At 46.4% G+C, this 27,508-nt stretch overlaps 1 protein-coding gene across 2 annotated transcripts; it reads left to right on the forward strand.

Annotated features, from left to right (window-relative positions):
* Positions 1-1,227: 1,227 nt before the first annotated feature.
* SYVN1 (synoviolin 1) lies at positions 1,228-27,125 on the forward strand. 2 transcript variants are annotated; one of them, XM_045025051.1, is made up of 16 exons: positions 1,228-1,332; positions 8,659-8,807; positions 10,537-10,629; positions 11,071-11,223; positions 12,700-12,748; positions 14,482-14,585; positions 15,171-15,297; positions 16,575-16,674; positions 16,773-16,838; positions 17,757-17,873; positions 18,439-18,608; positions 19,250-19,408; positions 20,134-20,253; positions 20,509-20,695; positions 22,044-22,207; positions 22,641-27,125. In XM_045025051.1, exons 2-16 carry the CDS (start codon positions 8,676-8,678, stop codon positions 22,793-22,795), a joined length of 1,896 nt encoding a protein of 631 aa, XP_044880986.1. In that variant the 5' UTR covers positions 1,228-1,332; positions 8,659-8,675; the 3' UTR covers positions 22,796-27,125. The 2 variants fall into 2 exon arrangements, with proteins under 2 accessions (XP_044880986.1, XP_044880985.1); XM_045025050.1 differs by having other exon boundaries at positions 1,281-1,384.
* The last annotated feature ends 383 nt before the right edge of the window (positions 27,126-27,508 follow it).

Here is a 27,508-nt window from a genome sequence, read left to right on the forward strand (position 1 = left end):
AAATTAACTGTATAAGGGAAGTTTCCAGCAACTGTTCAAACCAGAACTCCAGGCATATGCCTTACTTTCTTGAGCACTAAATTGACTCACAAATAAAATGAGGCACTAGGTTGTTTGCTTTGCAATAGTTTTATTCAATAATAGTCACACAATTGCATTTAATTGAGTCAAATACATTCCCACCCTGAGGGATTTTACTTGCAGGAAAGACTGAGCATCTCAGATACAGAAGTGTTTACTTTCTGATGCAAGTGAACAGTAAGGCCGAGTCAGATCTGTTACCATAGTGGCAGAGAGATGACAAATGCAGAATAGGGAGGATGCTTATTCTCTCTGATCTCTCTCTTTTGCATCTTAATGCTCTCAGGACTATAGCACATATTGCCTGGTGCAGCATATTTTTGACTTGTAGGAAATTTTACAGTAAAATTTACGACTGATATCCAAGGATCTCATAGCATTATCTCATAGTATCCTTACCTTATGGTTTTACATCTGGAAAAACTAAGGCACACAGAGCTTACTTACCCAAGGTCACTCACATGGCAAGTCAGTGCCAGAGCTACAAATGGAACCCCAAGAGTCCTGACTTCCAGCACCACTCCGCTCTAACCCAGTAGACCCCACTCCCTTCCTAGAACTGGGAAAGAACCAGCACATATGGCTCCCACTCTTGTGCCCTATCCATTGTCCCACAGTGCCACCCTCCCCCTGGACCTGAGGGACCCACTTCTCCCCTCAGGGCAGAGCTGGTGGGGAGGTGACGAGAGGGGAATCTGGGATGAGAACATACCCAACTCATTACACACACGCAGAGTCCACCACAGGTCTGTTCCATAACCTGCCCCACAGACCCTAGCAACAACTGTTCCTTCCTCATTGGCCAGCGCTGGGGATTTTTCTGATTAGAGGACACCCATGACGCTACCAATCAGCAGGAGCCACGGGACCCTCTTCACTCCTTAGCGGTGGAAGGCGGACGATACCAAGTAGATACTGGGACCGTACCGTCTGAAGAAGTGGGCGGGGGGGGCATCAGGGAGTTATGAATTTGAATCAGTCCAGCTGCATCCTGAAAGGGAGGAGCAGGTTGTGTTCGAATTGTACCACTCGCTGCTCTAAATAAGGGAGGGTCTGAGGCGAGACCACTGGCCGTGACTGCGGGTAGTCCCCATAGAGGTGAATTGGGTGGGGTTACTAGGATGTGTGCGGATGGTACATCCCAAACGGAAGTGAGGTGTCGCCTAGCTTCAGGACTTCCGGCAGAGGGCGGGGGGAGGCGCAGCTGGTTGTGGTGGTGGGTGCAACAGCCCGAGGGGCTCCCGGATCTTGGTGAGTCCGGGCCGGGGAGACCGGGCGATGGACCGATTGGGGGGTGCAGCAGGTACAAGGGGCCTGGGGAGGGGCTGGGAAAGGAACAGTGGGAAGTGGGGTTGCTGGGGGACGTAGGGGAGGAGCTGAACATAGAAGAAACGTAGAATCATAGAATATCAGGGTTGGAAGGGACCTCAGGAGGTCATCTAGTCCAACCCCCTGCTCAAAGCAGGACCAAACCCCAGACAGATTTTTGCCCCAGATCCCTAAATGGCCCCCTCAAGGCTTGGACTCACAACCCTGGGTTTGGCAGGCCAATGCTCAAACCACTGAGCTATTCCCCCCCCCCCCCCCCCAATAAAAGGTCATCAAGTACAGCCCCTGCCTTCGCTAGCAGGACCAATTACTGATTTTGCCCCTGATCCCTACATGGCCCCCTCAAGGATTGAACTCGCAACCCTAGGCTTAGTAGGCCAATGCTCAAACCACTGAGCTATCCCAGGGAGCGCTGGAAGGTCTGGAGAAGGGAAGATCGAATTTGGGTGGGCTGGCTAGGTGGTGTGTGAGAACGGAGCTTGATCCTGGTTACCTGAATAAGGTGCATTTTTGGGTGGAGTGGGCAATTTAGAGCCTGTGTAGTAGGAGGTATCTAAGAAGCTGGGAGGGAAGAAGTACTGGGATTTAAGTAGTTGTTGGGGACCTGAGCTGTTCTTATTGGGGGAAGGGGAGGGCAAAGATGCTAGGAGGGGTAGTAGAGCTCACATGGATGGAGAATGTCCTTTTATGGCTCCCTTGAAAGTGTCGGAGGTGGGGGGGATTCTTGTGTGTTTTGCTGTCACTCATATGGACTGGGGGAGAAGAGACCCTTAAGGAAATTGATACCCTCCCTTTCTTTCAATATTAAAAATGATGGGAGAGAACTTCTGAAGCAGCTCATGTAGAAATTAACAATTCTTCCCTTTCCAAAGTATGTAACTCCTTCACTTTCCTGTCTCTCAAACTTCAATAAAGTTTAAAACCCAACTGGGAGGAGAAAATAATTTGAAGGCGAGGCAAGTATTAAAAAAATGGATGTAGGGGAGAAAGGATTGGAGGTATGAGGGTTGTAATATGAATGCTGACTCTCCTATCTGCCAGCAATATTGAAGTGTGTCCCAAGCACTTTATACAATAAATCTTGCTTACGTGGAGGGGAAGGCTCAGTTCTACCCTCAGGTTTGAAAGGCTGTCAAGATTCCCTGGAAGAAGCCCAGTGGGGATAACATTGCCACACTCAAGGCTGATAAATAAGATTCATGCAGTCTACAAGCAAGCTCTTGTGTGCTCAGGATAGAAACTATAGATCCCACCTAATCGCTCCTAGTACTTTCTTCAACAAAGGGGGCTTGTTGGAGAGTCTTTGATCATGATTCACCTGTCCAACCCCCTTATAACACACTGTGCCAGCTATGATTCTACCCCTTCATCTCCGCATTGACTGTGCTTTCAAAGATGCTCTGGGTCTGTCTGTCATATATGCTCCCTCTCGCACCCTCTTCATCTGTTCTATCTGTTTAGACTGAACTGTTTGGGGCAGGGTCTATCAACTACTCTGTACAGTGCCCTGCATAATGGAGCCCCATTCTTGGTTGACCTGTAGGCACTACCGTAATAAACAGGATTAATAATGTATAGTCAGTGAAGTGCTTCCAGAGCCTTTGGTGTGAAAGGCACTAATGAAATGTAAAATATATTTGTGAACTCTGTGTTATAAAAAATCCACTTCTAGCACATAAGTATTTAAAGAACTAAATTGTTTTAATGCAGGGTAGACTGGCTGAAGCTGTTTAGTATGGGACATGGAAATGACATCCCTATAAGAATTTCCAAGTGGTACTCCCTGACACTTGAATGGATACAGGCTGTCAGCATTTCTGTTATAAGCTACTTGAAATGAAGGGGGTGCATATAACTCCACTGTTAAAGTAACCTAAGTAGCTAGTCATGTGCAGGCTCAGAAACTGTCATCTAACATTTTAACCACAACTCTGCCATCTGCTTTTATATAGTTGAAATTATCTTAATCTAAACATGGAGATTATAATTCACAGGTTTAGGGGACAGACCAGTTCTGCTTGAAATTTAAGCGAAGAGAAAGATGTGGTCTCAAAAACTCATCTTATAAATAACTTCCCTAAAGGGGCAAGACATTGCTTCTTTGGCCATCTGGACGGCTAAGTAAAATTCCACCGCCCTACTTGTGATTTGTGAAATGTGTGACAGCCTTAGAGCACGGAACTGCTTTATATTCACTCTTATGTGTCAGTGTTTTGCTTTGTTATAATGTGATGCTTTAATGTTCTAGCACAGGAATGCTGTTAATTGGACTTGAGTATTTAAACATTCAGAAAGCACGGGTGTCTCTCAGTCTGGTCTGGTAGCTGGAGGATTGTGAGATGGAATTCTGGGTTCTGTGCCTGGCTCTGGAGAGAGAATGCTCTTTAGTTGCTAGAGCAGAGACTTCTGGGAGGCATGAGAGCTAATTCTCTTCCTTTGACTGCTACTGGCATATTTTATTTGTTATTGCATTAGTGCCTCAAGGCCACATTGTGCTAGTTGCTTTTATACACAGAGTGAATACTTGCCCTGAAAAGTGTACAGTCTAACTTAAAAAAAGACAAAGGATGGGAGAGAAAAGGAAAGATTGTTATTCCTGTTTTACAACTCAGGTACAGAATGATAGTGATGTGCCTTAGGTCAGTGGTTCTCAAAGCCGGTCCGCCGCTTGTTCAGGGAAAGCCCCTGGCGGGCCGGGCCGGTTTGTTTACCTGCCGCGTCCACAGGTTCTGCCGATCGCGGCTCCCACTGGCAGCGGTTCGCGCTCCAGGCCAATGGGCGCTGCGGGAAGTGGTGCGGGCCGAGGGATGTGCTGGCCGCCCTTCCTGCAGCCCCTATTGGCCTGGAGTGGCAAACCCATGGCCAGTGGGTGCCGCGGCCAGTACTGGGTTGTGGAACGTAAGGCACTGGGTCACAGTGGCTCTGGGCAGCACTGCCGAGCAGGTCATTAAAAATCCCATCAGCAGTGCTGCCCAGCTAAGGCAGGCTAGTCCCTACCTGTTCTGACACTGTGCTGCGCCCCGGAAGTGGCCAGCAGCAGGTCCAGCACATAGGCGGTTGAGGGGTGATGGGGCTTTGTGTGCTGCCCCTGCCCTGAGCACCAGCTCCGCACTCCCATTGGCTGGGAAGGTGGTGCCTGCGGGCGAGATCCGCACGGAGCCACTTGTGCACCTCCGCCTAGGAGCTGGAGTTGCTGCTGGCCGCTTCCAGGGCACAGCACGGTCTCCGGTGCCAGGACAGGCAGGAAGCCTGCCTTAGCACCCCTGCTGCGCCGCTGACCGGGAGCCACCCAAGGTAAGCCCATGCCCCAATCCCCTGCCCTGAGCCCCTACCCCAACCCCTCATCCCTGGCCCCACCCCAGAGCCTGCACCCCCAGTCCAGAGCCCTCCCCTTTCCTGCACCCCTTCCCCAGCCCTGAGTCCCCCAAACCCAGAGCTCCTTCCTGCACCCCAAATCCCTCATCTCTGACCCCACTCCAGAGCCTGCACCCCCACTCCAGAGCCCTGACCCTCTCCCGCACCCCAGCCCAGAGCCCCCTCCCACACTCTGAACCCCTCATTTGCACTCCAACCCTCTGCCCTAGCCCTGAGCCCCTCCCACACCCCAAATCCCTCCATTGAATCAGGAGAATCAACAATTTTCTTCAACTGGGTCACCAGAAAAAAAGTTTGAAAACCGCTGATCTAGTCTGACCTTCTATATGACACAGGCCATAGAACTTCCCCAAAATAATTCCTAGAGCAGATCTTTCAGAAATATGTCCCATCTGGATTTAAAAATTGCCAGTCCACCACAACCCTTGGTAAATTGTTCCATGGATTAAATGTCTTCACTGTTAAATATGTGCACCTTATTTAGTCTGAATTTGTGTAGCTTCAGCTTCCAGCCATTGGATCATGTTAAGAATATAAGAACATAAGAATGGCCGAACCGGGTCAGACCAAAGGTCCATGTAGCCCAGTATCTGTCTACCGACAGTGGCCAATGCCAGGTGCCCCAGAGGGAGTGAACCTAACAGGCAATGATCAAGTGATCTCTCTCCTGCCATCCATCTCCATCCTCTGACAAACGGAGGCTAGGGACACCATTCCTTACCCATCCTGGCTAATAGCCATTAATAGACTTAACCACCATGAATTTATCCAATTCTCTTTTAAACGCTGTTATAGTCCTAGCCTTCACAACCTCCTCAGGTAAGGAGTTCCACAAGTTGACTGTGTGCTGCGTGAAGAAGAACTTCCTTTTATTTGTTTTGAACCTGCTACCTATTTATTTCATTTGGTGACCCCTAGTTCTTGTATTATGGGAATAAGTAAATAACTTTTCCTTATTCACTTTCTCCACATCACTCATGATTTTATATACCTCTATCATATCCCCCCTTAGTCTCCTCTTTTCCAAGCTGAAAAGTCCTAGCCTCTTTAATCTTTCCTCATATGGGACCCTCTCCAAACCCCTAATCATTTTAGTTGCCCTTTTCTGAACCTTTTCTAGTGCCAGTATATCTTTTTTGAGGTGAGGAGACCACATCTGTACACAGTATTCGAGATGTGGGCGTACCATGGATTTATACAAGGGCAATAATATATTCTCAGTCTTATTCTCTATCCCCTTTTTAATGATTCCTAACATCCTGTTTGCTTTTTTTGACTGCCGCTGCACACTGCGTGGACATCTTCAGAGAACTATCCACAATTACTCCAAGATCTTTTTCCTGACTCATTGTAGCTAAATTAGCCCCCATCATATTGTATGTATGGTTGGGGTTACTTTTTCCAATGTGCATTACTTTACATTTATCCACATTAAATTTCATTTTGTTGCCCAATCACTTAGTTTTGTGAGATCTTTTTGAAGTTCTTCACAATCTGCTTTAGACCAGGGGCTCTCAAACTGGGGGTCGTGACCCCTCAGGGGGTCATGAAGTTATTACATGGGGGTCGTGAACTGTTAGGCTCCACCCCAAACCCCGCTTTGCCTCCAGCATTTATAATATTAAATATATTTAGAAGTGTTTTTAATTTATAAGGGAGGTTGCACTCAGAGGCTTGCTGTGTGAAAGGGGTCACCAGTACAAAAGGTTGAGAACCACTGTGTTAGAGCTTTGTTTGCTAATCTAGAGCCCATTCTCAAATATTTATTCCCCATCTAGGTACTTACAGACTGTGATCAAGTCACCCTTTAACCTTTTCTTTGTTATGATACATAAATTGAGCTCCTTGAACCTATCATATAAGGCATGTTTTCAAATCCTTTAACCATTCTCATGGCTCTGCTCTTAACCCTCTCCAATTTATCTAACTGTGGACACCAGAACTGGACACAGTATTCCAGCAGTGGTCACGCTAGTGCCAAATACAGACGTAAAATAACCTCTCTACTCTTATTCAATAATCCACTGTTTATGCATCCAAGGATTGCACTAGCCTTGTTGGCCACAGTGTCATAGTGGGAGCTCTCGTTTAGCTGATTATCCACCATGATCCCCAAATTTTTTTCAGCCACTGCTTCCCTCATCCTGTATGTATGGCCTACAATTTTTATTCCTGGATGTGTATATTTACTAGGGCTTGTCAGGCGATTAAAAAAATTAATCGCGATTAATTGCATGATTGATCGCACTGTTAAACAATAATAGAATAGCATTTATTTAAATATTTTGGATGTTTTCTACATTTTCAAATATATTTATTTCAATTACAATGCAGAATACAAAGTGTACAGTGCTCACTTTATAGTATTTTTATTTCAAATATTTGCACTGTAAAAAACAAAAGAAATAGTATTTTTCAATTCACCTAATACAAGTAATGTAGTGCAATCTCTTTATCATGAAAGTTGAGCTTACAAATGTAGAATTATGTCCAAAAATAACTGCATTCAAAAATAAAACAATGTTTAAACTTTAGAGTCTACAAGTCCACTCAGTCCTACTTCAGCCAATTGCTCAGACAAAACAAGTTTGGTTACAATTTGCAGGAGATAATCCCGCCCTCCTCTTGTTTACAATGTCACCTGAAAGCGAGAACAGGCTAATTGGGGGAGGGATACCTCAGTGGTTTGCACACTGGCCTGCTAAACCCAGGGTTGTGAGTTCAGTCTTTGAGGAGGCCACTTAGGGATCTGGGGCAAAATCAGTACTTGGTCCCGCTAGTGAAGGGAGGGGGCTGGACTTAATGACCTTTCAAGGTCCCTTCCTGTTCTATGAAATAGGTATATCTCCATATATTTATAAAAATACTATTTCTTTTGTTTATCATTTTCTACAGTGCAAATATTTGTAATAAAAATAATATAAAGTGAGCACTGTACACTTTGTATCAGAGCTTGGAGCTGTGTTCCGGCTCTGCTCCAGCTAAAAACCTGCAACTCCACTGCTCTGGAGCTGCTCTGCGCTTCGGCTCCGGGCTCCAGTCCAAAGCCCTGCTTTGTATTGTGTTTTGTAATAGAAATCAATGTATTTGAAAATGTAGAAAAACATCCAAAATATTTAATAAATTTAAATTGGTACTCTATTGCTTGACAGTGCGATTAATCGTGATTAATTTTTTTGAGTAATTGCATGAGTTAACTGTGATTAATTGACAGCCCTAATATTTACATTTAACTGTATTAAAACATGCATCGTCCAGATTGCTCTGTATCAGTGACCTCACCTATCCTTTTCATTAATTGCCGCTCCCCCAAATTTTGTCAGCTGCAAACTTTCAGTGATGATTTAATGTTTTCCTCCAAGTCATTGATAAAAATGTTTAACAGCATAGGGCCAAGAACCAATCTCTTGGTTGACTTGTTCTTTGCTTCCAGTCATAAACTACTGCTCATTGGTGCCGTGTGGCTGTTTAAGAGCTTCCCTGTCCCACCCTAGAGATGGCTGCATGGAATGATTCTTTTGTTTGTAAAGTGCTTTGGTATCCTTTGATAACTATTTACATCCAGGTTAAAGGAAGTTTGCTGTGTGATCACGTAGTGTTTGGTAGGCATTTTGCAGACAAATATCGGAAGACAAAGTCCATGGCCTGGTGGGAACTTACCAGTATGGGAGGCCAAGACCAAAGCAGATGGAGAGCAGGAATGTAATGAAAACTTTAAGCCAAGAAGCAGCAAACCAAATACAGCAATGATCTACTGACCCCTTATAATGCAAATTTGGTGGCTCTTTTGTTGCCTTAGATGATGTGAAGGCAGCTATGGCTTTATTCTATATCTCTTAAACCATATGCTCATGTCTGTCTTCCCTCTCCCAGGTCGTTGGGCTGGGGCGATGTTCCGAACGGCAGTCATGATGGCTGCCAGCCTGGCTCTGACATCGGTGGTAGTGGCTCATGCCTATTACCTGAAGCATCAGTTCTACCCAACGGTGGTGTATCTGACCAAATCCAGCCCCAGCATGGCAGTAAGTACGCACTCCATGGGCTGCCCAGGTTGTGGGGAGGAGGGCAGGTTGCTCTGATAATGGCTCAGCCTGTCAGCTATTGGTATTTAACTTGCACTGCTACAGTGGCCATCCAAAGCCACATGGAAGTGACCTGTCTTCAGGGGATTGGTAATGAGACCTAGTCTTTGAACTCCCAGTTTGGTAGTGACTGAAAGTCATTCCTGTTTGGTGCTGATCAGAGGAATGAGTTTCCACTTTGAGAATCCAAGCCGCAATTAACCCTGCACAGTTGGCACTAATTGTGTCCCCCTTTCTGTCGATATCAGCAGAGGGAGTGTGAATTGAGTGTGACATGGAATTGAAGCTTTCCTCTTACAGGGAGGGCTCTGGTATGTTGGTGGGATGTGGTATAAGAACAGGAGCAGCAGTAATGCAAACTCCTGTCAACGCAGTCCTTTTAACCGGTGCTGTATTCCAGTTCCTGGAAACAATTTGTTATGCGGTGCCTCTACATTTACACGGGGAGTGGAGGACATAACATTTTCAAGAGAGCTGAAATCCAGGGTTATTTTGATATAGCGCAGAGCCAAATCCTGCACAGTCTTTGGCTGTCTCATTTCATCCTTGGGTTGATTAACTCTTGAGTTGGAGGTTCAGGAGTTGAGGTCCCAAATGAATCTTGCTAATCAGTCGAAATATTGGCTTCCTTTGGGCTTTCGTTTAATTGAATAGATGCAATATCAGTGAAAGGTGCTGGATTGACTGCTCTGGAGCCTCTCTCTCTCTTTATCCCAAGGATAGGTATAGCATTGCAGCAGTAGGGCAAGTATTCCATACTGATCACCAGTGGGCTTTAGCCCTGCTTGGAGGGAGTTCTGTCTCCATGGCCTAATGTGTATTTAACCACTCCACTCAGTCTTCCAGCAAGGATGCTAATAAGTGCAAACTGTGATGATGACTTCTGTGTGAGGTTGGCATCCATCTGCTAGGGAATGGACAGAGTCCTGTCCCTCTCCTCCCACCCCAAATTTACTTCAGGGAGCACTGGACAGCATTCAGATGACTCATTTATCTTTATCAATGTAATTCAGTGGCTCTTTTTTCAGTTCACTTCTGCTTTCTATTCCCTCAGGGTATGTTGACCAAAACAAACACTTCCACGCTACAGCAGTTGCTGAGCCAGTAGTACTCGGAACAAACTACTGCTTTAGTGTGGGAAATATATATTAGTATGTGTGCATGTAACTGACTCCACAGCTGGCTTGCAAAATTCTAGCTAAATTTGGAAAGGCTCATTAATCTGTTTTCAGTTGGGCTTTTTTAACGTACATAGTAACATGCAGGTGCAAGTGGAGTAGAAATCTGTACATCTCACCAATTCCCCACAGTAACCAAAGAACCTTCAAAATACAAATTCCAGGGTACACAGATCTCACACAGCCTGAAGGGCATTAGGATGTTGTGAAGGGGTTAACTGAAAACTAGCCATATGTTTCCGTGGGGATAGGAAATAAGATGGGAAGGTATGTGCCTTGAAAGTGGACAGAGGACAGTCCTAACTGGTTAAAGTAAATCCCTTGGGTGTTGTAAATCATAGACTTTTTAAGGATGGGAAGGTCGGATCTAGGCCAGAAGGGGTGCTGCAGGATTGTTCTCGCCAGCCTTTTCTTTTGGTCTGGTTTGGTTCATAAGATGTAGTGTGTGAGTGTTTCTTTTGGTTCAATCTCTCCCTTTCCCTTCCCTGCAGGTTCTCTACATTCAGGCTTTCGTTTTGGTTTTCCTCCTGGGCAAATTCATGGGCAAAGTGTTTTTTGGCCAGCTCCGAGCAGCAGAAATGGAGGTGAGTGAGGCCTCTGGCAGTTATGTTGGGTGACGAAGGTACACAGTAGCAGAGGGTTGCTCGGAGAGCTGCATTGATTGTAAGTTAAATGGGATTTTGACGCTGAGCATAAAATCATATCTATCTTTGGTACTTGCATGACCCCCGTTACCAGAGTGTCTGAGTGTCTGTCTTGAATGTATTTATCCTTCCAACGTTCCTGTGAGGCAGGGCATTGCTGTTACCCCATTTTACAGAACTGTGGTACAGAGTTTGATACCCAAGTGCTCTGAGAGCCTCAGAGGGAAGATGGTGGAGTGCAAAAGAAAATGCTTTCCCTTAGAAATTGGTTCATAAAAGGATAAGTTCCTTCTCCTCCTCCCCTCAGTACTGAGAACTAAGACGAGCAGTATGTGGGGAACTGAGACAGTGCTGCTAACTCTCTCTCTCTCTCTCTCTCAGCACCTACTTGAGCGATCATGGTATGCGGTCACGGAAACTTGCCTGGCCTTCACCGTCTTCAGAGATGACTTCAGTCCCCGCTTTGTGGCCCTCTTCACTCTCCTCCTGTTCCTCAAGTGCTTCCACTGGCTTGCTGAGGACCGGGTGGACTTTGTAAGTGTGACATGCCACTGAGCAGGATGCCAGACTCGGGTTGGCTGCCATCTATCTGGGGAGTCAATCAGTGATCTTGGTAACAAACAAGGATTTGTCTATCTAAGCTACTTCTGTGGCCTTCTGAGGGATGAAAACGCTTGCCATTGTTCTTTGGTTGTCACAGCATAGTGTGTCCTGTGTGTAGGGAGCATGGGAAGCAGATCCTTTTGTGTCCTCTGCTTGTTCTAAATTCATTTTTCTCATTAGTGCTTATGCAGTTGTCCTTCGGCCCAGGCTGGTCAGGATTATCTCACTGTTTTCTTGTCTTATAAGCTCCCTGAGATAGGGGCCATCTTTTTGTTCTGTGTTTATACAGTGCCTAGCACAGTGGAGGCCTGCTCCATGACTGGGGCACCTAAGGTTCTAGAGTAGTGTTTCTCAAATGCGGCCACCAGGGGATGTTCTTGCGGTCACAGCCTCTTGGGTGGTGATGGTGGAGGCAAAGCAGCAGCCCTTCCCCGGGGGCTGCCAGCAGTGGTTGGGCCCTGGCTGCCTCTGGAGGCAGAAAAGCTGGAGGAGCAGACAGACGGTGTGAGTTCCCCCACCTTCCCAGGGGTGATGAAGTTGGGCTTCAGTCCTGGCATGGTGGGTGGCAGGTTCCATCCCCAGGCCCCATCCCCGGGGCTTTGGGCTCCATTCCTTGGTTATGAGGTGACAGGCTCTGGTCCCGAGCTCACCATCCCCAATCACCCCTGCTGCCTCCTCCAGTGCCCCATTGCTTCCATAACCACTTCCCCATCCAGGGTTTAATTTGTCCCTGGGCTTGCTGGGACTGAGTAAGTCTGCTATGAAATGTGATATTTGTATGTTTGTTAATATCACTTTTCACAGCAGAGGTACTAGCTAGCAAGTCTTTTTAAAAAAAAAAAAAAGGCAAAAGAAACTATAAGAAAAAAGACAAGAACATACAAAGCACCTTATTTGTATTTCTATTCTGTTTAGGTCCAGTAAAGAATAGAGACAGCTGTACATTGTTTTTATTACTGAGTCTGCAAAAAACCCTACATAAATAAATTACAATGATTTGGACATGTATATGTGCACATTTATTTGTTTTTCCTAAAGTTACATATGTATTTTAGGAAAAATTGTCAGAACAGCCACCAGCAAGAGTTAGGTCACCAAAAAATGTGTTGTGAGAACCCCTGTTCTAGAGTAATACAAATAGCAAAAGTGCTGACTCTGCAGGAGCTAAAGTAGCTCAGTACCTCGAAGTGCTCAGCAAGACACTGTGATGCCAGCAGACAAGGAACCAGCAAGACACGATGATGCTTGTGGTGTAGAAACCAAGATGGATAGAAAATGAGATTGGCCGGTTGGTCCTACATCAGTAACTCTTTACAGTTCCTGGGTATCTCATGCAGTCAGAATGCAGAGAATGGGGTTTTGGAAAATTGAGTGAAGAGTCCTAAAAGTTTGTTCATCTCTTCCCAGATGGAGAGGAGTCCAAACATCTCCTGGCTCTTTCATTTCCGCATAATCTGTAAGTGCCTTTATTTTACTCCCTTTGTCTATCCTCCCCTGTTCTTGTTTCTCTCCCCTCCTCCCCCCATTACAATGTACTTGCCATACTGGGTCAGAGCCCAGCACCGGATGTTTCAGAGCAAGGTGCAAGAAACACGGCAGTGTGGCAGATATGGGATAATCTACCTGCAAGGGGACTGCAGATCAGGACTGAGGGGGCATCAGCTGAGCGCTGTGGGGCTCAGGGGGAAGCTCAGGGTTGGAGTAGCAGAAAGCTGTGGGTTGGGATTGAGGGGCATTGACAGAGCTGAGAGTCAGGAGTCCAGAAGTGGTATAACAGGGAGTGCAGCAAGTCAGGATTTAGAGGCAGTGGCAGAACTGTGTGTTGAGAGGGAGAAAGTCCAGGACTAGACTGGCAGGGAGTGCTGTGGATCAGAATGGAGAGGCATAGAGAATGCAGGATTGGAGTAGCAGGGGATGCAGTGGCTCAGAATTGTGGGGCAGTGGCAGTGGTAAGAGAGGACCCAGGACTGGAATGTGGCGGCTGCAAGCCAGGATTGAGGGGCTTTGGCAGAGGATTATGGGTGTGGGAATGGATCAGCCCTGGAATAGCAGCGAGGGTGGTGGCCTGCCATTCTGAGTGAGGCGCATTGGCAAAGCTGTGGGTGAGAAGCTTGCTAACCTCTGCCTGCACTGTTAATAATGAAAATGACTTTGTGAGTAAGTGTTACCCATGCAGAGGGAAGGCTGTGGAGAAATCATTAAAGCAACATAGTTTAATGATGGCATGACGTGGCTTGATACCTGACACAAATCTCCTAGGGGAGAACGGGGCGGGGGGAAGGGGGGGAAAGAGTTTCTTTACTCTGAACATTTCCTCTCCAGGACTCGATGAGCAGCAACAGCTGGCCAGGAAAGATAATTTCAGAAGATAATTTGCATGTGACAGGCTAATGTAAAACCCCTTCTCATTTGTGCAGTTGAGTGTGAGACTGTTCAGAGTTGATAACCTTGTCAAAACAGTATGTAATGTCTTCCAGAAGGCCTTTTATGGATTCGATTGCTTTGTTCAACTCTGGGTTGGAGCAGAGCAGCTGTTTAACAGCTCACAGCAACCTAACTGAGGACAGGACATCAAGGAGAACCCTGTAGCTAGCTAAAACGTCAGGAAGGAAGAATGAAACTATGCAGCACGCTGGGGTTAACACACCGACTCGTGCAAGAAAGTGCCATGGGAAACTGAAGCTGGGGTTTTCAGAGGATCTTAAAGGACCCATTGAGATGTGTTTGTGCTGTCTGATGGGGTCCAGATCTTGACTGGGGCTTTGTTGTAATGTAAATATCAATGTTTGACACCCCGCATGGCTTTCATCCCATGCAGTTTAGGGTTTGAAATGTTCTGTGTATGGGATGTAGCAGTTCATTACTTCCACGTGGCACTTGCCTAGTGCTTCCCAGTCCCCTGTGAGAAGAGTGTTAGTCCTATTTTACAGATGAAACTGAGACATGAAGTGGCTTGCCCACCGTTAACACAGTGAGTCAGTGGGAAAATTAAGGTTATAACCCAGGAATCCTGGTTACTAGATCATACTCCATTTCCAGGGTTGGAAATAGATTGTAGGAGTGCTGGCTCCTAGTCTTATGCTTAAGTCACCCCATTCTTTAGTTCTGTCAAGACTTCCCCATGTGTACCCCAAATCACAGCTCAATATTGTAATTCCAGTGTCTAACCTCCCTTCTTTCTGTGTCCAGCTCTGATGCTCTTGTTGGGCGTCCTGGATTTCCTGTTTGTCAGCCATGCCTACCACAGCATCCTCACCCGGGGAGCCTCTGTCCAGCTGGTCTTTGGGTTTGAGGTATGAAATTTGTCTGCCTGTGTGGCAAGTAGGGAGGGAGGAATATTTGCCTAGCACCGCTACTTACTGCAAATCAAAGCTCTGTGATGCATTGTAAGCCAGTGGGGCTGACTAACCAGCCAGTGCTTCAGAGTTCTCTTGGCAGCATCTGGATTTTGGTCCCTTTCTTTTGTGGTTCTGTTTATTTCTCCAAAACCAGAAGTTATGCATATCAGCCAAGTCCTTTCCCCTGCCCTGGGATTTCTGATAGAGACCATTTGCTCCATGCAGGTCAGGTTCCCCAGGCCTTCTGCCTTCAAGTTAAAGTGAGTCTTTACTCCCTTCTGCTTAGGCTTTCCTCCAGCCTGCTTCCTGTAGGGTTGCACTCCCAGGCCATCTGCCAGGGAGCTAAGGAGAGCCTCCCTACTCCTTTCTTCTCTCCCTAATCTCAGGCCTGGCTCAGAGACACCCGTTTCCTACCATGTGATTTGGTCCCTCACCTGGAGAGGTGGGCTGGCCTTGGCACAGGGTACAGATGAGTTCCAACTCCTTTAAAAGATTAGCTCATCCTGTGACATCTCTTTTATTTCTTTCCTGTACCCACAGTATGCCATCCTCATGACCATGGTGCTCACAATCTTCATAAAGTACATTCTGCATTCAGTTGACCTGCAGAGTGAGAATCCATGGGACAACAAGGCGGTCTACATGCTGTACACGGAGCTCTTCACAGGTACAGTCTCTCTCCCCAGCTCTGGATAACAGCCAGCTCCTTCCATAGCCCAGTGGGGACTTGTGTGTTCTCCCATCTGAACATCTAACAGCCATGGGAGCCTGAATTGTGGTGCTATATGGGGCCTTGTGCTAGAGCTCTTCATAGGAGCATGGTTGGGAGGGGTAGTTTGTAGATGGTCTCACCACTTCATTGAATGCCACAGAGGAAGAAACGTGGGATTGAAATGGAGCTAAGTAGGAGCTGTGTTTGTAAGAGAAGCCTGTGGCAATCCCAAATCATTTAATGTATCATTAAAACTAAGGGGAAATCTACGCTACAAAATTAAGTTGACTTAAGTTATGTTGATTAAGTTGACCACCGCAGTAATTGAATCGGTTTTATACATTCACACTATGCTTATTGTGTTGGCGGTGCGAGTACTCATCAGGAGTGCTTGCACCGATTGAACTCCCAGTGTGGGGCATTGTGGGGGGGTTTCTGAAAGGCAGCAACAGTTGATGTAAGGAACACAGTGTCTACATTGACATTGCATTGACTTAACTACATCGACGTAGGTGCTACGCCTCTCGCAGAGGTGGAGTTATTAAGTCAGTGTAGTGGGCGAGTTACATTGGTGAGAGCTACATTTTAGAGTAGACGCTTATGGAGTTAGGTTGACGTAAGCTGCCTTATGTCGATCTAACTCTGTAGTCATGCATCTGACGAAGTGGGTATTCACTCATGAAAGCTCATGCTCCAATACATCTGTTAGTCTATAAGGTGCCACAGGACTCTTTGCTGCTAACTCTATAGTGTAGACCAGGTCTAAAATGCTGATGGTTTGGTAAAATTGGACTCAAAATATAGATTGGGTGGATTTCTGGAGACCACCGTGGGTTGGTTTGTGCAGACATTGTGGTCTGGTGGCTAGAGCAAGGAAGATGGGGAGTCAGGATCCCTGGGCTTTAACCCCAGCTCTGGGAGGGGAGTTAGAGCAGGGAGGAGCTGGGAGCCAAAACTCCAGAGTTCTATTCCCAGCTCTGTGAGGGGAGTGCAATTGAGTTACTAGAGCCTCCTGGGTTTTGTTCTTAGCTTGGTCATTGACTCACTGTGTGACATGGGAGAGCAAATTGCTTCTTTTCTGTGCCTCTTTCCCCACCTGTAAAATTGAGGCACTTCCCTGCCTCCCGGGGTTGGATGTGGGAGTTCGCTAGTGTTTAAGGGCAATGAGATCCTCCAAGTAGAGGCACACGAGAGAGAGAGAGAGAGCACTAATATCTCTCCTTCTTCCTCAGGCTTCATTAAAGTGCTGCTGTATATGGCCTTCATGACAATCATGATCAAAGTGCACACTTTCCCTCTCTTTGCCATCCGGCCCATGTACCTGGCAATGAGGTAAGATGTCGCTGGGGTATTGATTGAGCATGTGCTGAGTGTCTGATACTGTGTGTGTGTGTGTGTGTGTAACTCCAACAACTTGTGTGTCATTTCAGGCAGTTCAAGAGAGCTGTGACTGATGCCATCATGTCACGCCGTGCCATTCGCAACATGAACACTCTGTAAGTATCCACTTGGAGGGAAATTGCTTCTACAGAGTGAAATCTGTTACAGTAGGTCCTAAAGGCATTGGGCAAAGCACCGCACAGACGCCTCACCCCCTCAACTGAGATTGGGGTGGGGAGGACCACACTGGGCCAGGTGCTGCACAGACACGTAGGGAGATGGCACTTGTCCCAAAGAGTTTACATTCGAAATAGACAAAGGGTGGGAGCAGGAAACAGGCACAGAGAGGGGAAAGAACTTGCCCAAGGTCAGTGGCAGAGCTGGGAGTAGAATCCAGATTTCCTGACTCCCAGTCCTCTGGCCACAAGACCCCACAGCCATGTTTGCAATGAATCTCTCTGGCCCTTTAAGCTTCATTAATACAGAGGGAATCCGCATTACAGCAGTCTGGCTTAAGACACTCAGTCCAGTGTACAGCTTGTTAGAGGCCTAGTAGGTCACAGCTAATCTAGCGCAACCCCTCAGTCCTGTCCCATCCAGTTTGGAATGCCCTGGGCAAGATGACTTCTCTTGGGGGTGGGTGGACTGTCTCACATAGATCTCCCTGCTATCCAACCTAAATTTCCCTTTGCTTAATTATCTCCTGTTATAGCCCCTGCTCCTTCATTGGCATCACTGCCCTTATAGATCATCAGAGAATATATACGTTACTGCCTCTTAAAACTCTATTGGGGGGAGGGATAGCTCAGTGGTTTGAGCATTGGCCTGCTAAACCCAGGGTTCAATCCTTGAGGGGACCACTTAGGGATCTGGGGCAAAATCAATACTTGGTCCTGCTAGTGAAGGCAGGGGGTTGGACTCGGTGACCTTTCAAGGTCCCTTCCAGTTTTAAGAGATAGGATATCTCCATTAATTTATTTATAATTTAATTTATTTATTATTATTTATATTTATAATTTAATTTACTGCCCCAGATACCCTGATGCCACTCCAGAAGAGCTTCAGGCCATGGATAATGTGTGCATTATCTGCCGGGAGGAGATGGTGATGGGTGCTAAACGCCTGCCATGCAACCACATATTCCACACCAGGTGAGGAAAGGCTAATACTTCTGCCCATGCAGCTGCTTGCAGATGGCTTTCTTTGTGGCGTGGAGTTAGCTGCCAACAGCATGAAAATCCAAGCCTTGTCGTTGTATAATTGAGAAGCCAGGGCATGGTAACTTCCTCCTTGCTGTAAGGTGTATGGTGCCAGGGAAGAACCAAACAACTAAAAAGGATCTGTAAAGGAATTCAGTCCCCTCAGCTGTAGATCACTGGTTCCAATCCATCTCTTCTCAACTGTGAGGCCTGGTCGTTGCTGTCTGGAGGCCTGTGAGTTGGTGGCTCCAAGTTCAGTCCCTAGTGAGCAGGTCCATGTAAAATACCATCCGAACTGGACTCTTTGGCTGTCTCTGTCGAGAAGCCATGGATTGAATGGGTCTACGCAGGCTGAAATCTCTTCTCTTCTCCACCTGCCAATGGCAAGAGTGAGAAACAATAACAGGGGAGGGCGTCTCCAGCTAATTGTCGGGACTGTGTGTAAATCCTATTGCCCTGAAAAAGTAACCTGTCTGATGAGCCAATCTTAACCAGGTGGCCTCTGCCCCCTCCACAGCTGCCTGCGTTCCTGGTTCCAGCGGCAGCAGACCTGCCCCACCTGCCGCATGGATGTCCTCCGTGCCTCCCTCCCCACTCAGTCTCAAACGCCACCTGAGCAACAGGAGCAAGCGCAGCAACAGCAGCCACCGCCGCACCATCCTCCACTGATTCCCCAGCCGCCTAACTGTGAGTACAGCTTCGCTGGACACCAAGCCAGCAGGGCTGAGCAGTTTCCCAGTAATCCTGTTCTGATGCCATTCATCCCAGATGGGAATCACTGCAGCCACCTCCACGGTGAGGTGCAGCAGCTGTTGATACTGGGACTGCTTGCCCAGCACTGAAAAATTGAAGTGTATTACTATGTTGTACTACTGAATGTACCTTGTTTAGGCCAAACTCTGCCTTGAGTTATACACACAACCACATTACAATGCATTGGGCCGTATGGGAGTAACCAAAGACATTTGGCCCTTTAGCTTCTCTGTCATTAGAAGGAAAGTAAGAGCATTGTGTAATGGAGAGGAATTGTGTAATTCTTGGAGCAACAGACTGGGAATCAGGACTCCTGGATTATTCCCCTTCCAGAAGCAGGAACAGATAGTCCTGTGGCTGGAGCCGGATGTGGGGGTGCTGAGAATCAGGACTCGGCTCTGTCACTGTACATAAGTGTACCTCTGTAAAATGGATAGTACACTGACCTACCTCCCCTGAGGCCTTTTTAATGTCACAGTGTCTTGAGACCCTTGGCTGGAAGGTGCTGGAGAAATGTAGTGTCTGTCTGGCTTCTCTTCTCTATGGGTCACCCACTTCTCTCCTTCACTCCGCAGTCCCCCAAGGAATCCTGCCCCCGTTTCCTCCTGGGATGTTCCCTCTCTGGCCTCCCATAGGTCCATTTCCTCCAGTGCCTGGTGTCCAGCCACCCAACAATGCAGAGAATCCCTCTGCTGCTTCCAGTGTACCCTCCACTTCAGGCATTCAGACAACAGGTGAGAAGCCACAGCATCTAACCACCTCCTTCATCCCATCACTGGGGCAGGTTTCCCTCTCACTGCCCCACCAACATACTTCAACTATGACCTGCTTCTGGTTCTCCCCAGCCCATTTGGTTCTAGACCTGTAAGTTGAGACTGCCAGCAAGGAGGCCAGTTATGCCAGTTGTGGGTTCTGTGGTTTGGACAGAGACTCACCAACAGACCACAGAGTTGCCACAAGATGAAAACAGCTTTGACACTATTGATCTGTGGCTGGTCCCTTAAAGGGGAAAAGACCCTATATCCCATTCCCTGACCACCTGAGCCAGCCAATCTCCCCACTCTGGGGCTGGATTGGAGCTGGTGCCCGAGTGGAGAATTCCCTGACCTGCTGAGCCAGCCAGTCCCTCAGATGTGGGACTGGATCTGAGCTAGCGCCCCTAGAGAGAAAAAGTTCTGTATTCCCTCCCACCACCCCCTGAGGTAGCTAGTCTCCACCCCTGGTCCAGGTTGGAACTGGCACCACCAGAGATGAAAGGCTTCATATCCCCTTATCTTCCTGACATTATTTTATAGTATGGGATTAACTAACATTGACCCGAGAAAGATACCCAGGTGTTGTGTGTTGGAAGACATGCTGAAACCTCATTGGCTATGTGTAAAGCGGTGGATAGACATAAATGTACCAGGACTATTTAACCCGGCTGCTATCTCTTCTTTGTCCCCTTCGCCCTCTGCAGCAAGTACCTCGAGACCTGGTGGTGATTCAGCATCTGGATCTGACACAGCCCCTGTGGGAGCAGTGCCTGGCTTTCCCTTCCCTCCCCCATGGATGGGAATGTCATTGCCACCTCTATTTGGTAAGCTAGGGTGGCTTCTTCCATCCAGGGCTGGATAGGGGAAGGCTGTTCCTCTATTGGGAGCATGGGGAGGGAGAAGAAAATACCAAACTTTGTCTCTAAGGGCCAAATTAGCAATTTGCCAAGAGCATGATCATATCTTCTTCAGTAAATTGATAGATTTAACCAATAATTAAAACCTTGTCCATTGGAGAGGGAGTCAGGAAGCTTGCCTTGAGTCCTCTCTTACAGACCATCTGTTTTCCTTCTGAACAGGCTTCCCTCCCATGCCTGTGCCACCCGCCGGGTTTGCTGGGTTGACAGACGAAGAGCTCCGTGCCATGGAAGGCCATGACCGGCAGCATCTGGAAGCCAGGCTCCAGTGTCTGCAGAACATCCACACACTCCTAGATGCAGCCATGTTACAGATAAACCAGTATCTCACCGTTCTGGCGACCATTGGGTAACTATCCAGTACTGCGGCAGGGGGTGAGATCTTATACTCTGTCGGACACATGGTGCAACCACTGATTTGACTATAATCCATCCAGCTCTGTATTGGATCCATCTAGCTTAGTGACACCATATTGTAATGCCATGTGATTCCAAACTGCTGGCTCCCTATCCTCACAATGCTAAAAGTGGGTGGTCTTTGTTGGTGATAACAGATGTCCAAAGCTTGTACCACCAATATGTGGGGCCTAGGAGAGAGAGTGCTGGACTGGGACTGAGGAGACCTGTATTCTACTCCCAACTCTGCCACTGGTCTTGAGTTTCCCCATCTGTAAAATGAGAATAATTATACTGACCACCTTTGTGAAGTTCTTTGAGATTTGCTGATGAAAAGTGCCATGTAAAATCTAGGGATTTATGAACAAACCTCAACCCATGACGTAGGTCAGTAACCAGCTGCATGGTGCAAATGGGTGGCCTGAAGCAGAGCGGTGGAGAAGCTGTTGCCATAGATAGCTTCTCAGAGCGAGGGTGAGAACTCAGGAGTTTCGGTTCCTGGCAATACCTCCTTTTTATAGCACTGAATAGATACTTTAAGGCCTGCTTACTTGTATGGCAAATTAGCACTGAAGTGTGGAGACACCCTTATTCCTATCCTTGGGCCAGGAATAAGCCGGCACTGGAAGATGCAGTTGCACTTGCACTCAGGCCAAGATTCTGCTCACTACCCTGTGAAAGGAAACATGGGCTAGGAAAGCAGAGTTTGGAAGCCAGAAGTATGTTCTTGTGGCTAAGACACTGTACGGGACTCTGATCACGGTTCAAGTCCTGGCTCAGCTACAGACATCCTGTGTGAGTTGGGGCACTTCTCTCTCTTTGTCTTAGCTTTCCTATACATGAAGAGGAGGATGGTAATCCTTTGTCTCTCTCATCCATTTAGATTGTAAGCTGTTCTGGGCAGGAGCACTCTTTTTATTACACAAGATTCAAAAAGGGCTTGGATATGGATATCAAGAATATTGAGAATTGTCATGACAGCAAAAATTTTGGAAGGGACATTGGCTTAAGCAATGAAGTAGAAAGTTCAATGTGGGAGGGGCAGATTACCCTGTATCTGCCTACTGTGAGGTTCTTACACCTGATTCTGAAACACTTGGTCCTGGCCATTGTTGGAGACAAGATACTGGACTAGCTAGACCAAGGGTCTGATCCAGTCTGACAGTTATTTTGTAAAGTTCCTTTGTTAGGGCCCTGATCTCATCTGGGGCCTCTAGGTGATAGCATACTACAAAGAATTGATCATGGTCTGTTTATAGCTCTCCACCTTGTAACCCTCTTCTGGCTTCTCCTCTGGACAGGTCACCCCGTCCTACGCAGCTGCCAAGCTCCCTAAACACTTCGACCTCCTCTCAAGAGCCACCCACCAGAGAATCCACCACTTTCAATTCACCCGACAGTACCTCTTCCCCAGGGACCTCTCCAGCAGTGGCGGCAGTGGAACCAGACTCAACAGGTCAAACAGGTAGACGAAAGTCCTCCTTGTTGTAGGACCTTGTAGTGCGAAGCTTCACGGTGTCACTGTTTAGCCACGTGGTCTAGGAACAAGACCTAACCCATTCCCTAAGGAACCTTACAGAGAGGGCCAAATGTTGTAGTAACGGGCTTTAGCAGCTGATGGCACTTGGCTGCACCATGTTCATCCTAGGTGCAACACATCTACTGACTCTGCAGGGTACAGCTGCATCCAGGATAGGCAGCATCTGTCATGCTGGTGTGTGTCCCAGCTGAGGGTTTGCTGCTGAATGAGACAGGCCAGGTGGCTGTCCCTTTAAGTGCTAATGGCCACATTTGGCTGTCCTAAAGTAGTGGTTCTGAGTCCCTTAGGAGCGTGGGGAAACAATGGAATCTGGTGGATGTCAACCTCTGATGATTTCCTCCCCCTGTTGCTGTCTCAGATGATCCATCTGGATTGGTGGGTGCGGAGGGATACACAGAGCCAGCTGGACACGAGGAAGAAGAGGAGCAGCCTTTACCGGGGGAGCCTGACACAGCTGAGCTTCGCAGGCGCCGGCTTCAGAAACTGGAATCCTCCTCTCCCCCTTCCCATTGACACCCCTCCCACCCCCCTGTCCTAAGTACCTTGTCTTGCCTGGGTTACCGTTTGACACTGACTTGTTCTTTTGAAAAGCAGCGTGTGCAGTGGTGGTTGGGGATGCGACAAGAGAAATGAGACTCTGCCATCGCTCTGTTAGGACGTTCTAACCCTGCACCAAGTGCTGACTTGACATGAGAGTGCTAGGGCCGCTATGCTGGGGCTCAGAATTGACTCTTTAATCTGCCATGGTTTCTAATTTAAAAACAAAAATAACAACAAAAACCCACTGCCCAGTCTGCAGCTGTCCTCTCTCTGATGTGCAGATTCAGTCATACCCACCTGTGCACTAACTGTTCTAATTCCAGAGCCTTCCCAGCAGCATTCCCTGAAAAGCAGGGTCCTTCTACAAAACATGATGCACAGGGCTGAGGTGGTCAGACCCCAGGGACTTCCGTGGTGTGCCACTTAACTGCAGTGGGCATATCTATTGTTTAGAAAGCTGCCCTTCCTCCCCCCATCCGCCTAACAGGAGTTGGGTGGCAACTTCTCAAAATAGTTCTCTCCTGCTTTAACCCGGTTCTTTCTACCTCTGTGGCATTCATGTGGCGGCTGGCCTCCATCCTCAAGCAATGCCTTCTGGGCTCATCCTAACAATGTTAATATCTAGCTGAAACATAAGAAACATGCTCCCATCATGAAAGGGGGAAAGAGGTGTATTTCCATAACAGACTACCCATGGAAGGATACCTGTAAGTGAGCATAGTCTCAGCTTTATATGTAGGAGTAATGTATGTAGGTGACTCAATTCAAGGTGAGAGGAGTTCATGAAACACTCTCGTCGTCCCTTACTAACACTCAGTCAGAACTCCCAAGACAGTTAAGCCTAAGGATGACAGGATCCAGACCCTAGGTATTGCTGGTAGTCATTGCTGGTTTGGATTGGTTTGTGGTGGGGTAAAGTTACGACGTCAACCATCGCTTCTGCTTTATACCCTTCTTTTGAATTTATTTTTGTTGAATGAGGAGCACTGAATGGAACAGTGGACTCTGTGGGACACTTGCAGCCCATGGGACCCTGTGGGAGAGTTGTGAGATTGCTTTAAAGTCAATTTTTAACTTTATTTCCTCTCTGAGTGCTCTAGTGCAGGTGGAGATCAACATTCTGCATCATCTGAGGAAGCCCAGTGGGGGCTCTCGCAATCTAGAATTTAACTTAGTGCAAATGGCTTCAGTATTGATCACAAATTGTGATGCTCAAAGAGTTTTATCCAAATAGCATTGGTATGATCATCTTAGAAGGAGATAATCGTGCAGTTAAAACCCCTCCCCTGGGTTACACTGCTCAAATAATCATCCCAGCAAGAACAACATCTTCTGGATGTAGAATGGAATCTGCTAGACCTTTGAAACCAGAGTATTGATTTTCCTGTGTTTAGCAATGAATCTATGCTGATGGCACAGATAGCAAAGAATTTAGAAGTTAGTCAGATATAGTTAATATTCCCCCCTTCTCTGTGCCCCACAACCAGAGAAGCACTTGTCATGTTTCCCACACTGAAGGATTGGAGAAGTTGCAGTAGCCATGGCTACTCAATGACACTTCTGGCCTTTGATACTCTCTAATGTTGCAGCTTTCACATGCTTTGTTCATCGTAGTGACACTTTAATTGCTAAGGAGTTGGGAGATGAAATGGCTCTCCACCTCCAGTCTTACTTGGAAGTGAATGGGCCAACCTCATCCTTTGTGAGTCTACTTAAGTCCATCCTTTTATGCCTGGGATGAAAATGGCTTATTGGCCAGGTTCATGATGTTCTGTGTGTATGCGGGTCATGATCCTGTAGCCATCTTCTGTGAATTGTCCCCATGGACCTTGTACAGCTCCTGGCACCACCGTCAGGTTCTCTGAGAGCTGCTTTCAAGACACAAAAGAGTCACCTCTGCTCTTTTTCTTTTTTATAGCAGTGGCCTAACAACTTCAGAAGAGTTTATTAAGGGTTGAATGGACTCTTGTTGATTGACAGTATTAGTGGTGGAACTCCTATAGGAAAATATCTTTACTTTGGATAAATAAGTAGAAACTTCCCATTAGCAATGAGACCCTGCTCATCCAGTCTGGTTTACTACCAAGATTCTGTAGGTCAATTAAAGGACATTAGGCTAATTGATATAAGAACATATGACTTTATGGGTTTGTTACTTGTAGCACCTTCACATATGTTAGATTTTTAGTAACTCCTCTGCAATCTGTCCAGCCTAGTTCTTTCCCCAGATCCTTGCTTGCACACCACTGCACCTTAAAAGACTAACACCATTCAAAACTTTTTGGATTGACGTAAGCAAGCAATTAAACCGTGGTCATGGTTATGGACCAAGAGTTTGTTCAGTCTGCTAGTAATCAGCTGGAAAAGGTTCTTGGCTACCTTGGCCATTACGATAGGCTACTTCTGTCCCTTTTGTGTAAGCCTATATAATTTTAAAAACAGGACCAATAGGTTAAGACAACAGGCAGGGATATTAAAGTCCTCAAACATTGTGTTTCAATAATGTAATTTGAGAGGACTAATCTGACTTGTAATTGTTTGACACGTCTCCTGAGTGTAAGTCATGACAGGGGGATCACTTAAGTGATTTAGGAGCACCAGTCCTGTTGACTTTCAGTGGAACTGGTGGTCCTAAAGGTCCCTGAGTGATTTGAAAATCCCATCCAATAGAGTTTTATGTGAACTCACATACCTAATGCAAACATAATACAGCATACACACCCCTGTATCTAAAGGGATATCAACTTAATGGGGAAGTAAGCCATGGGCTGGATTTAGATAGGTGAGGTAATGAAGGATTAAGTAAGCATTTTTAGTATAAGGAAGATGCTCTGCAACAGGCAATAGATTACATTATAGAACTAGCACGGAATGAGTCCTAAAATTCCTCTCCTCCCCACCCAGAAAAACAAAAATTGTGTGTGTGGTGACCCTAAACCGTTGTTTGCTATTCAGTTTACTTTAATTCAGCAGTTGGTATAACCCTTCAGTGCTTCTCTTTAAGTGGCTTCTAATCATACACCTATCTCAGGGAAACAATTCAGAGACAGCACTTAAGGGTTGTAAATTGGTTTAATAGTTGAGTTCCTTCTGAAGAAGAGCAAAAGTAGTTAAAGATTTATATTTTTTAAACACATATGTGTTTTTGTTGGACGCACATCAGGATTATAATACTGGCTTGGATGGGAGTCCCAGCCACCAAGAACTAGAACTGAGCATCGAGGACGGGAGTGGGTGACTGTGACAAGGGACGGTGATATCTGGCAGACAGCTAGGGTTCTGGTGGGGAGAGGGTATCAAAAGGCAACCAGGCTGCATATCACTTTGTAGCAAGACAATGGGCTAAACTTGCATTTGGTGTAATAACTATGCATTCCCTCCCTTCTTTATATCCAAACCTTAAGAAAGAAAAACTTGGTTTTAAGCAAGAACAACAACAAAAAGCATGAGTAAAATCCATACATAAATGCAGACTCATCTGTGAGTGTGGATCGAGAACCTCCTGTTCTCTAGCCATGGAACATGAAGTAGTGAGAGACTGCATTTTTTTTTTCTTTTTTAATGGGGGCTGCATGCTTGGAACATGTGCATTTCCTTCAGTGAGCAGAGAGGCCTTTTCATCATTCTGTAAAGGGACAATAAGATCAGTCAACTCAGAATTTGACATGTGGTCCTCATATATCCTCTTTGATTCCAAAATCCATGTCATGCTGAGGGTCCCCTCCCCTCCTCCATGCCCCCAAAATAACTTGTTTGGCTCCTTACCAGAAATAACTATGGTAATATGAGGAACTCTGCAATAACAAGCCAGCCTGTATAAACATCTTTAATTCAGTGCTGGGTGTGCGGAAGAGGAGAAAACTTGGTCTCATACTTCCAGCAATTGGTTAAAAGTTTTTTTTTAATTAAATATGCCATATGTCCTGTTTAAAATTGAATTGTTTGAATTTAAAGGTGGGAATAGTTTAGGGAAGCGTCCATATTCTGTTTTCAGTTTCAATAAAATGACTAGCAGAGGATGTGCTAAACTGTGCCACACATTCCATGATATTTGCATCCTTTAGGAGTTTATTTACATACATAAATGAAAAGGAAAATACATAAATGGAGAGACCATTGGGAAATGTTCATGGCCTATATTCATCCCAATGGCTTCCTTTAACTTCTCTTTCATTGTTTTTTGTGTTGCAGAGTTATGTGTTGGAGGTGAAGAGGGTTTGGATAATTATTTAATTTGTAAATATTGTGTAAATTTTTAATAGCTTAAATTGTATATACAGCAAAATAAAACTTCCTTTAAAGATGGTGTTGTAATGCTTTGATAGTTTTGGAGGGGAAGTGTTAGGCAGGCTTGCCTACAAGTGGTGTTACCAGCTCTCCCTCTAGTAAGTACACAATCCTACTAATCCATTGCCTCCCTAGGTGACTGAAGATGATTTAATACTGATAGCAGGCACAAAAGTGGGAGGATGCCTGATTTTCCTACATGGTTCTGTGCTTACTGCAGGGGAAATGAGGGAGGAGGCCAGCACCAAGTTGTGTAACTTCCTTGTTCTTCAGTTTACATTTCTGTAAAATGAGGATAATAGTTACCACCCGGCCAATGCCCTACAGCAGGGGTAGTCTATTTTTTTGTCAAGGTCCAAATTTCATGGTCAAAGGTATAGTCAAGGCCTCCAGAGAAAA

The sequence above is a fragment of the Mauremys mutica genome, chromosome 7 (genome assembly GCF_020497125.1).
Source record: "Mauremys mutica isolate MM-2020 ecotype Southern chromosome 7, ASM2049712v1, whole genome shotgun sequence".
Lineage (NCBI taxonomy): Eukaryota > Metazoa > Chordata > Testudines > Geoemydidae > Mauremys > Mauremys mutica.